Source organism: Dicentrarchus labrax, unplaced genomic scaffold (assembly GCF_905237075.1).
Source record: "Dicentrarchus labrax unplaced genomic scaffold, dlabrax2021, whole genome shotgun sequence".
NCBI lineage: Eukaryota > Metazoa > Chordata > Actinopteri > Moronidae > Dicentrarchus > Dicentrarchus labrax.
This window is the reverse complement of record NW_026136713.1, coordinates 17903584-17919851: the sequence shown is the minus strand read 5'-3', so window position 1 is coordinate 17919851 and position 16268 is coordinate 17903584. Positions and strand designations below refer to the sequence as shown.

The 16268-nt window shown below is 40.1% G+C and overlaps 2 protein-coding genes across 2 annotated transcripts; one reads left to right on the top strand and one right to left on the bottom strand.

Annotated features, from left to right (window-relative positions):
- Window positions 1-197: 197 nt before the first annotated feature.
- On the bottom strand, window positions 198-7120 carry commd5 (COMM domain containing 5). Its single transcript, XM_051419101.1, has 8 exons — window positions 7110-7120; window positions 5255-5467; window positions 4397-4557; window positions 3764-3792; window positions 3600-3650; window positions 3281-3376; window positions 2979-3054; window positions 198-1014 (listed from the first exon to the last, which is right to left on the bottom strand). The coding sequence occupies exons 2-8, from the start codon at window positions 5373-5375 to the stop codon at window positions 913-915; spliced, it is 636 nt and encodes a 211-aa protein (XP_051275061.1). The 5' UTR covers window positions 5376-5467; window positions 7110-7120; the 3' UTR covers window positions 198-912.
- On the top strand, window positions 5541-14840 carry fam199x (family with sequence similarity 199, X-linked). Its single transcript, XM_051419096.1, has 8 exons — window positions 5541-5636; window positions 7151-7331; window positions 8312-8531; window positions 8733-8891; window positions 10372-10533; window positions 11038-11221; window positions 11330-11433; window positions 12149-14840. Exons 2-8 carry the CDS (start codon window positions 7165-7167, stop codon window positions 12320-12322), a joined length of 1170 nt encoding a protein of 389 aa, XP_051275056.1. The 5' UTR covers window positions 5541-5636; window positions 7151-7164; the 3' UTR covers window positions 12323-14840.
- Window positions 14841-16268: the final 1428 nt, after the last annotated feature.

Genomic DNA, 16268 nt, shown 5'->3' with positions numbered 1-16268 from the left:
CAATGTCAGTGGAAAATTAACCCTTGGGTGTGGTTTAGCTTTCTGTTTCATTTACTTATACAATAAATTGTATAAACCTTCAATCCTCGTGTGACTGAAGATGTTTTCTCAGCTATTTGTCACTTCTGTTGAGGCAAGCTGTTAAAAGTGTTGGCATATGAATTGTTACCTGCTGACAGTGTTAAAATCTTAAATCATTTCTTCTTTGCAAACACAAGAATGGATAGATTTTATTAGACAAATGTGGTTCAAGAGGTAAAAATCTTGATGTTAATATGGAAAACACATACAAAATAAAATTTGTTATACAATAGCGCTACAACACAAACGACAGCTAAATCTTTTGTCACTGGTTTGAATGACGTGTATAAAAACACGACATTCATGTACAAAAACAAAAAATGACCTTGTTCTTCCTCGTGTTTCTGAAGCATGTGAACAAGATGTTCAGCCTCAAACGCACCAGATCACATGACACCAGTTAAAGTGGTCACTTAGCCAGAGAGTGTCTGAGTGCTCACTTGACTGCATTTGTATTTTGGCACAATGAAAGCTACGCAGCCGTCTGAAAACGACCCGCCAAGGTGAATAATACTAATATGTGCAGTTTATAACACAGCAAGAAAAAGAGTGATAGTCTGATTTTATAGATTTGTTTTTAAATATAAACTGTGGCACAGTAAACTGTCTTCAGTGTGGTCATTAGGTATTCTGTATTCATGTTGCACTCTGTCAATAGTCAAGTATGTTGGATGCCAACACAATCAAATCATCAACATCATGACAGGCAGATTATGATCTCTCATAACATCATAGTTGAATTTTTTTTAAATGAGCGGCGGTTCGGTCAGTAAATCTCAAAGACTAAGAATACAGGAGAGTGTAAATCACATAACAGCCCTGTGTGACACATCAATCTTGAATCTGGAGAATGCTCCTCTTCTCCAGATCGTTCATCTCTTTGAGGATCAGAGCCACGTTGTATCGGAGCTCCTGGAATTTAGACACAGGCACCTGAAAAAGAAAACAACAATTCACAGACAATGGTAAGGAGTCCAGTGTGAACACCACTGCACAGCCAAGGTGGAGCTAAAATGTTGATACAGCATTAGGTTACCATGACAGGACGGTGGCCTTCACTGGGATGTTTGGAAGTAATGGCTGAGAGATTATATTGTTAATTGTTACTGTGCATACTTTCTTCTCACTGTCAGCACTTTCACTAAACTTAGTGCTGACTGTTTGCAGGAATTCCAACTTTCTTTTCCATGATTTCATTTTCCTACACACCTGGGTCTTCCGGGTGTGCAGTGTTTAAAAATAGTCACTGAAAAGAGTTTTTCTTGAACGTCTGAAAAAGACTTCACACTAAATGATTCATGCCAGAGTTTGACCTCTGACCTCCCTACAGGGTAAGTTTGGCTACTCGTAAAACAATGTAATCTAAACTAACACACGCATGTGTGGAGGTTTATTTATAGCTACTTTAATTTTCGAGCTCAAGGCTCAAGCAGACTGCGAGTTAACCAGCAGACAGCCGTGTAACTGAACTAAAAAGAAGATACAGCGACTAATTAAAAAGTGCAGCCACGTCTTCTGGAACAGTTCCTGAGGAGCACATATCAGGTGGAGATAAGGTGCATCCATCAATAGAACCCGCACATCGGATGTTGTTTCTACCAATCTTCTAATTCTGCTGTAATCTGATTACATAACCCGACGACAGCCGTAGTGGAAGACCTCCCTCCTGCGTCTGTCCACATTAGTAGCCTACTTTAGAAACCAGCGTCTATCCTGCCGTTATAGAGCAGGTGTGGAGTGTGGCGCCCCCTGTTGAGGGAAGCATTTTACTAACTTGCTGAGGACTTGATTCATTTTGCTGTAGAGTTTCTTTCTGAATAATTCATCACTAATTGCACTTATTTCCTATAATTGCTTATTTGTGAAGTGAGGATTGGGTCTTTTATACTGTAATATGAACTAATAGGTTTGTATGAACAGACAAAGACACACAGTCAGATACTGAGGCTGTAAACATTTAATAATAATAATAATAATAATTATTATTATTATTATTATTATTATTATAAAAAGGATTCAAGGTTATTTTACTGTCATTCACAACACAAGTTTGTAGAATGAAACTTAGATATAGTTCAATTTATTCTACTTTTAAAAAAACTAAAAATTGATAAATAAGAGTCAATAAATAATTGAGATATAAATAAATTAATAAATAAATAAGACTGATAAAAATCCTATATTCTTCTAGAAAAATACTAATTTGCCAATCGATTCTATAATGCTAGCCATTATTGTTTCCTTTGTAACAAACGTTGCAGATGCTTTAGGAACCAACGCTGTCACAATATATAAGAAGCACGTGGTACAGGTTCTAGGTTGGGCTGTAGTTACCTCAATTATTCCACTGTGATCCTATTATGCAACAACTGAAACACACCTACATTAGCTCATTGGCTCACGACCAACTTCTTTCTACACACAGGCTGAAGATAAACTGGGCCTACACGCTGTAGTGGAGAACTAACATTATCCACAGGACAAAGCTTTCACATCAAAACCAAAACCTTTATAGTCTGAAAGTCTACCTAACACCAATTTAAACACAAACAGCTGAAAAACCGGAATGCACTGTAGCTGATATTTAGATGTATTGTACAAGTATTGCCCAAAAACAGTATCTAGGTGAGGAGAGGGCACGAAACCACCTTCGTCTCTTTCAGTGGCTGTTAGAGTCAATGTTCCTTTTAACTTTTACTCCAGGACAATAACTGGAAAACGCTGAGGGGCTAATACGACTGCTAAACGCTGTCCTTCCTCAGGTCTTTCTTCAGTCTATATTATATAGATACATACTGGTGTAAAACAATTAGACATATATTCTATATATATATATATATATATATATATATATATATATATATATATATATATAAACAGGTCATATATTGAAGTACCTCAAAGCGGTGAAAGCTCCCATCTGACAGTTTCATCTGCATCAGAACAGAAGGCTGCAGGGCTCTGGCTAAAGAGCTGTGGGAACAAAGGAGACACAGAACAACATGGACGTCACTAAATATCGAGTTAAATCTCTTTAATGTCTACAATACTATTACATCTTTTTCTACTGATGGACTCGATGCGCAGCCCAACTACCCTTTTCTTCTTGTTTTTATTACAAACAAATATAAAAACACATTACATTCTCAGCTTCAGTCATCTGGTTACAGGTTAAAAAACAAAAACACATCTTCATTACCTTGTAGAAATGGCAACATCCACTCTCCATTTAAAGTCTTCTACTGTGGGGAGGTGAGGATCATTGCGGGAGGTTGCTGCCTCTAGAGCTGCACGGCTGCAAATACAAAGAGAGGTGTGACACAGCAATGATAATGCCTCCATGAACTGCATCTTAATGCCATCCACAGCAGCCACAATAGTGACTAAACAAATTTAGGTTACAATATTAAAAAACTAATGTTGTGTTCATTATTATTCGTGGTGAAGAGAGCTCTGGGGCTTCATGAGTGGACATAAAAACAGAAACTAAATGTAAATTTAGAGTAGATTCAACATACCGATTGCCGAAAACCACACTGGAGAAATCTGTGATAAAGTCCTCAGGCACCCTAATTGTTAAAAACACAACAGAAACAACAAACTCAGCATTTGAGGTTTAAACTGTCTAAAAGCAGGAGTGTTAATCAACACACTGAGGATGTGATACATTGAAGATCCTTACCTCAATTCTCTAAGATCTTCTTTAAAGGCCTAAACAAGGACACAAATCAAAGTAGCTTTTTATTTTGGATTTAAAATGTTTAAAATGTGTAATTCCATATTCATAAAGAGGAAGCAATTAGCATGTTCTGCCCACAAAGGAAAAAAAACAACAATAGATTATGAGAACTACAAAGTGAACAGAGGGTGAAACTGAAGCGGCTAAATTTAATTCTACTATATTTATTTTTATTATTTCACCTCTGCTTTCCCCAACATCTCAAAATGTCTTCTGCTTAAAAATCAAGTGGTATTTTTGAGCATATTTAATTTTTCAGAATTAATATGTAGATTGGAATTAACACACATCTCATGTGCTGTAATAGCAACAACAGGACATGTGAAACCAATAATATTAATGATTGTTTTGTTCCTTTTAGCCATGACGCTGGGCGAGAAATCAGAATACCAGGGTCCTAAAACTGAAACACCTGAATCAAACAGAGTGAATGAATGTTATTAGTTACACCTGTGCCTTTCCTGCTTTGACACGTCACCATGTTTGTAGTGGAAAATCTCTAAATATGTATGACGTCACTGACAAAGACTCAATTATATTCCGACATATAATTTCCAGTGTTTAACTCCAGCTTACCTCCTGTTTAAGTGACGATGTCGGGATGCGGATGGCCTCAGACAGAACTCTGTACATCCCAGCTACGATGTGACCGAGCCTCTCCTGTGGGATGGTGCTGCTCTCTGCTATCGACTTCATCGCCTCTCTGCAGTCCTTCCCCTCCAGCGCACTGACCACAGCTGGAAGAATAATTCATAGTGACATTTAACTCTCTTATTTAATGGCTTCAACTGCTGGTAGTGTACTTGTTATCGGGCAGGCCGCCAGTCTCCTGCAGATTTTCACAGTAGCTAATTCCTCGCAGTCGAGGGATTATATATTATTACATATATAACATGTCAATGTACCAAGGACTCTAGTAATAGAGGCGCTTTAGACCAGTGGTTCCCAACCTTGAGGTCAGCAAAGCTTTGTTGTCGTGTGGTTGTGAGGACTTCTTCTTTTTTTTTTTTTTTTTAAGGAGAGTAAGAAAACAAAAAGGAAATAGTTCATTTAGATTAGATTATTTTTTTCAGACCTGAACACAATCTTTATTCACTCTCTGCATTAGAAAAGTACGCAGAGCCAATGCAACAATGTCCAGCAGACACACAAAAGAAGGCTGTTAAACATGTATGATTGTTAAAATTAAAATAAAATACATAATACAGAGAGAGATACAAACATATCAGGGAAAACGCATCTCTTACTCAAATAATCCAAATGAATAAAAGTAAACACATTATACCCTGAGTGTTTTTTTTAATTCTTACTCTCTCACCACGCATTCAGACAGACATGTTAAACAAACAACTGTAGAGAAATTACACACATATAATTATTATTATATTATCTCATAATTGTTGTTTTAGTTCATCTGCGTTAACTACTGTTTACCTTTCAGCAGCTTCCTGAACAACTCCTGGTCCACATCCTTCACGTTTCTCGACATTGACTCGATTTCTGGCGGTATCCTTCCTCCCAGAAAGCTGGAGTCTCTCGCATGGCTCGCAGACATGACCCACCATGCACTAAAAATCAGAATATATCGACAACAGAGAGCAAAACAAGAGCTATACGTCCAGTTTTCTTAAAGCTCTCTCTCTCTCTCTCTCTCTCTCTTCTGTTTATGTGACAACCTCCGACCTTCACGTCACATGACGCAGATCTCGCTCCGGTAGTCTCGCGATGACAGATTAGCTCATCGGTAGGAAAGAAAGGATTTTGCAAATGGAGGTGGCAGAAATTATCATTCTTTGAACGACCAAAAAAAAAAAAAGGTTGGTGTTTTTTTTTTTTTAAATGTATGTAGCTTCTTAAATACAACTTTAACCGCCTGTTAACCCGCTAATATCTCACTACAGGAGGGAGGGGGGGTAGTTCAGGGTCGTTTTGTAAACGCTTCGTGGACTATTAGCATCTGAGCTAACGACGGTAGCTTGTGTTGTGTCCCAGTCACAGAGCCCCAAAAGCAGCTACCTCCTCTAATATCCTCTGCCCTCTTTCTTTCTGTGTGTGCGCGGCTGTGGGGATTGCAGGAGAAGCATTTCTAAATGTTGTCAGTAAAAAAAAATAAAATAAATAAATATTAAAAAAAAAGAAAAACAACAATTTTCTGGAGTTGGATGCTTCAACGTGGATGACGTCTAGTGTCAACATCAGGAGTGTCTTCCTTTACTCAGAAAAGTCAGGATTCACTTACAGTAATATATTAAGACTGTAGGAACTCTGTAGGGGAAAGGTTTTGGTTATTTTAGGATTTTAAGAATATCAGACAATAGTGGGAGAAATGTCCATCCCAGTTTCCAAGGTGATGTCTTCTCATGTCTTGTTTTCTTAATCCAAAATTATATATTATATATTCCTTGTAATGATATAAACAGAGAAAAGCAGGAAATATTTCATATATCAGAGACTGAAAATTATTTTAATTTTTTTTGCATGAAGAGTTGCTTTTTGGCTAATAATTTCACAATTTTGTATTTTAAAAAGAAATTCATAACCGGTAGTTTTTACCCACCTGATGGTAAGAAAGGCTGAGATGTAGTGAGCAAAGACGGGTGATTTAATATTCAATAGCTCTGATATAACTCATCTCACCGTGACACAACAAACACAAACAAACAGATCTGTTCTCTTTAACTGTTCATTTATGTTTATTTATTAAACTACATAATAATACAAAATATTACTATGGGCCAATAATTTATTGCCTTTAATTTATTATTGGGATAATTTATGAGGGTATACATTTCCTGTGATCAGCCAATAATTGTTGTGCATCCCCATTTTAAGGATTAATCAATTATCAAATGAGTGGATTAATTATTGCAGCTCTAGTCATTTTAGCTTTTTCATTCACTATAGCTGTAAACTAAAGTGCCATACGGCTGGAGTACCATCACAAAACGTAAAAAAAGCAGCATTTCTGAATGCAAAATGTTCACCGAAATGAGCAGCAACTGATGTACGTAGGAAATATCACTGCACGTACTTTAATCTGCACATGTTGTTTAACATTCAGAACATCAGCAGTGTGTCTGTTGTCTGGACTTTGCATCAGTAAATGTGTATACAAACGAACCTTTGTGGACACAGTCTTGAACAGCTGTACAACAGTGCAGTCAAATACAATACTCCTCCAATCAGTGCATACTTTGTAAAGCTGTTTTAAGTGTGTGTCAGGTGTCTGAGAAGAAATTTAAATATAGCGGTTATTACTGAGACTATAGCTAGCTGCATTGAAAGATGCTCTGTTTATGTTTGTCTCATCTTTGCCTCTGTTTCTGTGTCAGGTACTTTTGGCCATGTCTGAATCTCTGTATGAGAAGTTTCTGGCCCCGGAGGACCCTTTCCCTCTCCTCTCCCAAAGAGCCAACCTCAGTGATGTGGGAACTCTGGACGTCAGTGACTTTGGCTGTCAACTCTCATCTTGTCACAGAACAGATCCTCTACACCGCTTCCACAGTAACCGGCAAGTAACCGAGAGAGTGTGTGTGTGTGTGTGTGTTTGTTTACATGAATATGTCACCTGTCTGTGGGGTAAGCTGACTTTTAGAATGTATTTGTAGATTAAAAAAATATGGAAATTAAATCAAGATATCCGCCTTTATGGTAGAGTATCTGAAGACGCAAAAGCTGGACCTGCCAGTAACTGTCGCAGGATGTGCCATTGCTGCTATTGGTGGCAGTTTCCACATTACTGTTGTTGACGAATGTTAGAAATGTGCTTGTCAAGTGCTCATGTGCCGTGACCGTGCCAGTAAAGTCTGTTTACAGTTGTGGCAGTGCACTAGACAGCGGTCAAAATTAAGGCGACAGTAAAAAAATAGCACCTGGGACATAGATACAGTGTCTGGGACAGTAGAGAAATGTACCATTACAGCACATATGTAATAATTGAATTACATTTATGTGTCATGGAATACATCGTTTTAATTTTTACGTGTTCAAATTCACAAAATGTGAGATGGCACCAGCACAAGCTCGTCTGTCGGGCGCAGTGAGTCAATGAAACGATGAGAGTTACTGAAACAAAGTTATTAAACTACTTTTATAATGTAGAATGTAAAAACTTAGTTTGGGACAGCTGCAGGACACTGAGATCAAATAAAATAAAAACCACAGGCCTTCACATAAACCACATTACACCAAACTACACCATGCCCTCTTGTCTCTATAAAAAGGGAAACGGTGTGTTGAATGTTACCACTTACAGCCTGAGATACTAATTATATTGTGACATGACACTGGCACTGAAAATTGTCTCTATTGTCTCCTGACAATATGCCGCCTTCATATTTTCATACGACCTTTGTTAAGATGATCTTTGTTGACATTTGTTATGTATTTCACAGAGAAAGGCATTTACACAGTTGAAATGTACGCACACAACACACAATTTCTAGAAATGACTCAGAACATACTTTGACGTTGACTCATTGCTCTTCCCAGGTGGAACCTTACTTCCTGTGGGACCAGTGTTGCCAGCTCGGAGTGCAGCGAGGAGCTCTTCTCCTCTGTGTCCGTGGGGGATCAGGACGACTGCTACTCCCTTCTGGATGACCAGGAACTAACGTCTCTGGACCTGTTTCCAGAGGGCAGTGTTTGCAGTGACGTCTCCTCGTCCATCAGCACCTATTGGGACTGGTCCGACAGCGAGTTTGAGTGGCAGGTGGGTTGTTAGCCGGCCGGTTATCTGACTTAAAGTGCTTTAGGGAGGAAGTCATGAGTAATGAGTTGCTTTATTTGTTTGCACCAAACACAGAGGATGTGGATGTTACAGTGATTACAGGGCTAGTGTGTCCATTTCTAAATATTCTGTCGTTCTTTGTCCTCCTGCTCTTCATTGTCTGTCTATCTGCTGTCCTCACAGTTGCCAGGAAGTGACATTGCCAGCGGCAGCGATGTCCTTTCTGACATCATCCCGAGCGTGCCAAGTTCACCCTGTCTGTTTTCCAAGAGGAAGCCTAAACCCCACCCTCACCGCAACCTCGATGAGTTACCATGGAGTGCCATGACCAACGACGAACAAGTAAACAACACACATTTCTGACTCTGACACTCTAAAATGCTCATAATTAACAACAGTGAAACTGACAAACCTGCTGACTCAGCTACTAGATTATGGTTTTTGTTTTCGAAAACTGGAGTCAGCAGCATAATGGCATTGCATTGACTAGCTCACATCTTATAAGTGAAGTCATTTTTCCTTTCAGTATACCTGGATATGAGTGCTGAATCTCTCTAGACTTTCTTTCAGTCTTCATTTACAACCAGTTCCATCATTTGTATTATAATGTGAGATAATTAATTTGATTATATAGCGTAAAAACTGTTTTCCTCTATCAGTATTTAGCTGTGTTGTAGTTCGGGATGTCCTGAGCTGACCTACATTGATCAGGACTGATCCAAGGCAAATTTGTTTGGATGGATCTGTACCAGGAACCCATAGCAGTCCCTTAAAGTCAAATAATTTATATAACATAAGACAATGGCTGAATTTATGGTGATTAAAGACTGAACGCTGAGTAAAGATTCTCTATCTCTCTATATAGATATAGAGAGATAAAGTTTACACTTGCAACTTTGTAGTTAGCTGCCCAGACGTTAACATAACTGTCTCATTCCTTTAAGCTGTATCATTTTATAAAAATTCTCCAGTTTTTGTTTCTCGCATTGGTTTTGTCAGTTAGCTACTTCTTGCCACATCGTCTGCTTAGGTGTATTTGTTTTGGCTCGGTTCAGTTTACTTTGAATGATGAGCTTTCCATATTCTTCAAGGAGAACAGCAACCATGGCAGAACTGCGCATGTGCTATGATATGACAGTCATTACCATAAAATCCGTAGCTTAAACACTTAAGAGGCTTTGTGCAGTGCTCCTAAATGAACCCCTCAGCTTAGTGAAATATTTTGCTCAAGGGACAAACTTCACTTTATTCAACCGAGCACAGTCATTTCCAATCCATTGCTTGTTTGCTTCAATTACACCGGCAGTCTAAAACACCCCCTTACACTTCAGTGCAGGCAGCAATGCTTGGAAAAGAAGAACAAAGCTACGTGTCTCAGGGTTCCCACGCGTCCTGGAAAACCTGGAAATTTAGAGACTAGTTTTCCAGTCATAGAAACACCTGGAATTTGCTTAAAATGACCCAAAATCCTGGAAATATTTTAAGTTTTCCTGGAATGTTTTTATTGTATTTTAACTCCTCACTCACATCGCTGAATCTTCTGTAAAACAAGATAAATTCTGCTTAATCTGTATTGTTACTTCTGGGCTCTGACCATAATGTTATGGTGAAAAGTGTAGTAAACTGTAGTCGATTCACTGGAGACAGTTTATTACGAAATAACTGTAATAAACCAGAACACTTCATCATGAACCCTGCATTGTCTGGTAAATTAGATGACCGTTTGGGAGCAAATGCTAAATAAATGCTGTCAGTAAAAACTCCTGGAAGAATGATTTCTTCAAAAAAGCGGGAACCCTGATGTCTGTGTCCCCTTTTCCAGGTGGAGTACATCGAGTACCTGAGTCGGAAGGTCAGCACAGAGATGGGCCTGAGGGAGCAGCTGGACATCATCAAGATCATCGACCCCTGTGCTCAAATCTCCCCCACCGACAGCGAGTTCATCATAGAGCTCAACTGTCTCACCGACGAGAAGCTCAAACAGGTGGGTAGTGACACTGAAACGCGCCACTTTAACAATCCAAGTCTTCTAAGACACGTAACAAGGCCAGTTTTCTTCCACACGTAACCTCTCACTTACACCACAACCTGTCACCAAGTTGATCCACATGAGAGTGGTTGATGAGCATGAAACTGCTTTTAGAGTTACTTTATAATCTATTTACCCTTTAAATGCAGATGAAGCATAAATATAAATGCATTTTGGTTATTTAAAGACACTATGTGTACATTTTGTGATTATGGCGTCAGCTGATCCACTTGGTAATTAGCTCATGACAACATGTCCAAAATCACTATATATCCCCCTTTTGGGGAATGGGTAGCATATTTATTTGCCCTTTTGCTTCAGCTGTTATCATCATTGTTGTTTATTGAAGAGAATCACTCCTTGCTAATACATCAGCTCACCAAGGTACAAAAGATGGTAACCTAGAGTTATACAGCAGGTAAAAAAAAGTAAATGTTTTGACCTGTGTGTCGTCATCAGGTGCGTAACTACATCAGAGAGCACAGCCCCAGGCAGCGGGCCAGCAGCACCAGAGAGGGCTGGAAGAGGAGCAGCCACAGCAGCGCCAGCACCGGCGGCGTGAGCGGAGCCAGCAGCAGCAACGCCAGCATGGTCAGCTCCGCGAGCTCCTCCACTGGCTCCACAGCCTCCAACTCCGTAGCAGGTAGGATGCCACCCGGTTAGCTAGCAGTCAAGTAGCAGTTAGCGGCTCAGTTCTTATACTATTTGGTGTTCCAGGTTGTAATACCGTCAATATTTCCTTTTGTTCCAGGTGGTACAGCGTCCGCCTGTAGTGGGAGCAGTGTTGCCAACATTAGCAGAGCTCACAGTGATGGCAACCTTTCCAGTGCTGCAGAACGTATACGAGACTCTAAAGTAAGAAAATGATATTATTATGCTGGACAAGTAGCACACTATTTCCATTACTGGGAACACAGGAAAGAATGGGGACAGGCATTTGTGCAGCCTCATCTTAAAACATTTGAAGTATATTTTCCTCTGGACCCTACAATTTCTGATCCTACTCTGTCACATACATGTTATATTTACTTCAACTAATTCATTCTAGTTACTTCTTTGTTGCATTATGTTAGTACAAACTGTTTAAAGTGAGTTAAATACCTGTACAGTGCACATCTTTTACAGCCATTTTTTTAACCCCACCATTTCACAGAGCATGTTAGCCAGTTATGTCAGCACTAAGGCTGGTGGAAACACTTTCTTCGTTCTCTGTGACGTGAAAACTTCAGATTTCCACACAGTCAGATGAAGTACATCAGTGCATCCTGCTCATAGTTCGGAGCATTGCTCCTGCCGGGCTGCTGCAGCAGACGAGGTTGTAACGTCGTCAAGATCAAAAGGGGTTTAGCCACAACCAATTAACAGATTTGCGCTGCCCTCCGTTGACTGTCACTCTTCTCAGCTTCCATCACAGTTAGTTTTGTGGTCATTTTACTGTCGCTCTGTGTAGTCCACACATTTCAACTGACAAAATGAAAGTGGACTGATTACTTTAATCATGGCGTTTTTGGGGGGCGGCCAAAGTCATCTAGGTATCATCTCTAACCCCTTTTTCTCCGCTGTCTTTCAGAAACGTTCGAAGCAGCGCAAGCTTCAGCAGAAAGCCCTCCGGAAGCGTCAGCTGAAAGAGCAGCGACAGGCCCGCAAGGAGCGTCTGAGTGGACTGTTTCTGAACGAGGAGGTGCTGTCACTGCGAGTGACGGAGGAGGACGACCACGTCGACGACCTGGACATACTGATGTGACACCAGTGAATCAATCAGTGCTCCCTCTACGCCTGCTGTCTCGCCACTCGGCCGCTACCCTAGAGCTCATGGACCACGCTAATCCAGATCACTGCATGCATTAGCTTTGAGTAGGCTAATATGCTCAGAATTTGTAAGAGTAATGTCTCAAAGGCAGTAATAGCTTGTAGTAGCCTCTAACATGTCATATTGCTTGCTAATTCTAGTGTAGTACCGTTAATGCTCAAACGGATAGCCGCTGCAATCACTACTAAGCTAGCTACAGCAATAATACTGCTAATGCTTTGATTAGATTCAGACCTCAGTCTAGCCTGCCAGTGCTAATGAACCTAGAGCCTCGCAGATACACATAAATATACACTACCAATCATTTTTCAGCTTAATACGGTTAGCAAGAGGATTGCTTATAGATGCTGTAACAGCTACATCCACTGCTACTAATACAGCCACCACTGGCAGAAGGACAGATCAGGTAAGAGAAGGCCGAGTTTGGCCACATTATGCCGCTGTCGCTCTGTGAAAAACCAGGTGATGGCAGCAGGTTTATTTCTTCATAACATACAGGAGCAACTATATGCAAGTTGGCAACATTTGAGCTAATTTGGTAGTCGATCTCACCCACCTGCATACACATACATCCAAACTCTACAGGGCTATATCTGCACTGGCCAAACTCTGTTCGTCTACAGCTGTAGTTTAAACTGCTGCAGGTGACGTTACAGCGTGAGGCCTACAGTCAAAGTAGCTACAGTATGTGTCAGTTTTAATGTAACAGCAGATTTATTGTAAATACGAGTGCCCTCATAGGGACGCTTCTGGGGAAAACACAAGCTTTAGATTGAAACCTCACATTGATGAGCGACTTCTCTAAATGGTGAATTCAGATTCATTTCGGGGTAAGATAATTGGTCAAACTCATCCTTCAAAACTAACAAATAACATCTGAGATTCAAAGGTTCCTGGTGGAGACTGTAGTGAGCTGGTCTGTCTTTCTATCTGCTGAGTGTTGTGGTCCCATTTCACTCTTAAAGGCTTAGAGGGAGCACTGAAAACAGTGCATGTTTAAATCGCCACTCACATCGAGTCCCCGTGTGGTCCAAAAACTAACAACTCGCATCATTATTTGCAGACACCTGTTTAAAAATAGCTTATGTGTTGTAAATAAATGATAAATAACAGCATATTTACTGCTTGTTTTAAGGTTCTCCTTGGTGATAAAGGTTTGATATAAAGTTTTTTTTCCCCTCTGTGTACATATATAATGACAAGGTAGTGAACTAATTGGTTATCATAGCTTGAAAATGCTGTCAGTTAGCACTGGGTCTTTGCTATGTTTTGAGTCTTATTTTGAAGCATTTAGCTGTTCTGTCACGTACTTGAGTTTGGTCGTCGTCTCAGACATCCTTTGAACTCTGACTTTGTCAAGTCCTCTTGGTTTCTCTGCCAGCACTCCTACTGTATGTTTTGCCTGAGACAGACCTAAATAATCTTCATCATTTACCTCTGTTTACATTTTTGAATGATTTGACCTCCGTGGTAAGTTATAAGCATTTGAGCGTAAAGTCTTACAAGAAGTTTTTTTTTTTACGGATCACCTTGTGTCTGTCCGTGCACTGTATAGCTGGTTCGGCTTTGGCGCTAAACTTGAGCTGGTTTCTTAAGAATGTGCATCTAACATCGAGCCATTAACTCAGCTTCCAGAAGTGTGTTCATTTCGCTCCGTTAAAATATTTATGATGTACGAAAAGGTGTTGACGAAGCACTAACGCCTCAAAAACAGCCTTTTGTGGAGGTGTAGCTACCATGCCATTGTCATGTTTGCTAACCTGAGATTTTGTTTGTGTTTTTTTCCCCGTTTTTTTTGGTTTTGTTCTACCTTGTATAAGAAACACTTTCCCACAGCTTCTCGGCTGTATCGTGTTAAACCACTGCAGTTATTGGGCTTAAAAGCCTGCTGTCATTTCTAATACTTTATGTGTACTGAGCTTTGGCTCTTGTCTCTGTCTCATGTATAAAAGTTATTAATTACAGCAATTATGTTAAATGCAGCTTTATGTATTCTGTAGTTATGAATTAGTAAAACTCTATTTTGAAAAATAAGATAATTTTGAGAAAAAAAATAAAATAAGCCAGTGTGATGCAACAAAGTTATTTGTGTATATACCATGTAATTGCAGAAGATGAATGATATTGAACTGATTAAATATGGTTAAAAAAAGGCTTTAGTGTAAACTTTTTGTTGGGGAAAATGCCCTCACTGTCATTGTTAGATTTATTTTACACCAGACACACGTTGAGGTAAAAACATTTTAACTATCAGCTACAATAACAACAGTGTTTGTTTTTTTTTACATGTATTAGTTCTTACAAACCACTATGGAGCAGTGTTTTCCTGCAGCCTGGCTGAAGCATATTGGATACCGGAGATGTTGGTGCTTCAGGCAGGACTGTGTGCAGTCCACCCAATGATTCTGATTCACTGTAAACTTGACAAATAAACTTACATTGTTGCATCCTATTGTTCTTGTCTATGATGGTGTTTTATTAAAGTGAGGCTCTGTTATTCTGTCATATTCGTAAGAGAGTGCCTCAACATTACAAAGTCAACCCACCGCTTTTGGGTGTCTGGGGCAGTACAAAAAAAGAAGCAGAAATATTCTTTTAGTTATATATTTGTTGGTGTTTTTATTTCAGTAAGTATTTTTTGAATGAGTGTTTCTTTAAATGCTGAATAGACTGCACACTACATGCCTCTTTCACTCATTAACACACATTCAGTGTCTCTTCAGGTGATCATTTGTACCTGCGTTAGAATTTAAATGGGACTTCTCAAGCGAGCAAGGAAAAACTCAGAAAAACTCCCAGATGTGGAAGTTTTGGAGGAAACCTTGAGAAGGACCACGTGAGAAGGGACCACGTGAGAAGAGACCCCCTTCCTGGGCTGTGTTGCGATGCCTAGAGGATTTGTGATCCAAAACTGCCCTCAGGGGTGTTCCTGGTCTGCAGAGGTCACTACCTATCTAAAGGTCAGGGTGGGCCTGTGTGGTCCGATTCAACAGACGAGCTACTGTGGCTCAAACTGCTGATCGGTGATTGTGTGCCTCTGATTGTAAGAATGGATTCTCAGTGGAGGAAGAAGTACTCGGAAAAACTCCTTGTGGTACATTTAAAGGACCACTGTGTGGGATTTAGTGGCCGGCGGTGGAGCTGCAGATTGCAACTAGCTGTATTGGACGATCTGGGAACGGGAGCGGGATGTGAAGTCATTTTATTTGTCTTCTTTTATGATGAGTCGAAGACAAGGACTTGTGGATTACTTGTGCAAACTCAGGTACTGAAACACAAGGACAAACAAGTGGTGGAATTTCCCCTAGAAGTCTGTCACTCTTTCCTGTTATGTACATGCAAACAATGGATTTGGGTTATGTAATTAATCCCGTGGGTCTCCTGTTATTTCCTTTTGGAACATAAACCCACTTGGCATGAATAACCGTGTCCTCACATAACCTTTCTTAAGGTTATATAGGTCAATAGGTTACACACTGCACCTTTAAGTACAAGTAGTATGCAGGCTGCTTGAGTACTTTGACCCACATCACTCCTCACACACCTGCACTCCGGCAGGGAAGACAAACCCAAAATCATCGTCACACACGTACGTATAGTGCCGCGGGCCGTCCTCGACCTCTTCGGGGTTCCCTTTTGTCCGGCTCGGGTTTGAGAAGATCTTTTTGCATTTTTTCCAGCAGGAGGAGAAGAACTTTTTAAACTTCCTCTTCTTGCCTCCAGCGTGACGAGGGCGCTCCTCCTCATCCTCAAACTTCACGCAGTCTCCTTCAAAAAAGTCATAAATGACAGAGCCGATGTCTTGTTGAGGCTTCAGCTGCACGTTTCTCACCGTCACAAACCTCTCGCCAACTGCAGCTTCTCGCCTGTCTTCCTCCCT

Coding starts and splice junctions, on each gene's coding strand:
- fam199x (XM_051419096.1), top strand. CDS start 7,165: ATGTCTGAATCTCTGTATGAGAAGTTTCTGGCCCCGGAGGACCCTTTC. Junction 8,892..10,371: donor CCATGACCAACGACGAACAA/GTAAACAACACA, acceptor CCCCTTTTCCAG/GTGGAGTACATCGAGTACCT. Junction 11,222..11,329: donor AGCCTCCAACTCCGTAGCAG/GTAGGATGCCAC, acceptor CTTTTGTTCCAG/GTGGTACAGCGTCCGCCTGT.
- commd5 (XM_051419101.1), bottom strand. CDS start 5,375: ATGTCTGCGAGCCATGCGAGAGACTCCAGCTTTCTGGGAGGAAGGATA. Junction 4,558..5,254: donor GTTCAGGAAGCTGCTGAAAG/GTAAACAGTAGT, acceptor TTATTCTTCCAG/CTGTGGTCAGTGCGCTGGAG. Junction 3,377..3,599: donor AGTGTGGTTTTCGGCAATCG/GTATGTTGAATC, acceptor TTGTATTTGCAG/CCGTGCAGCTCTAGAGGCAG.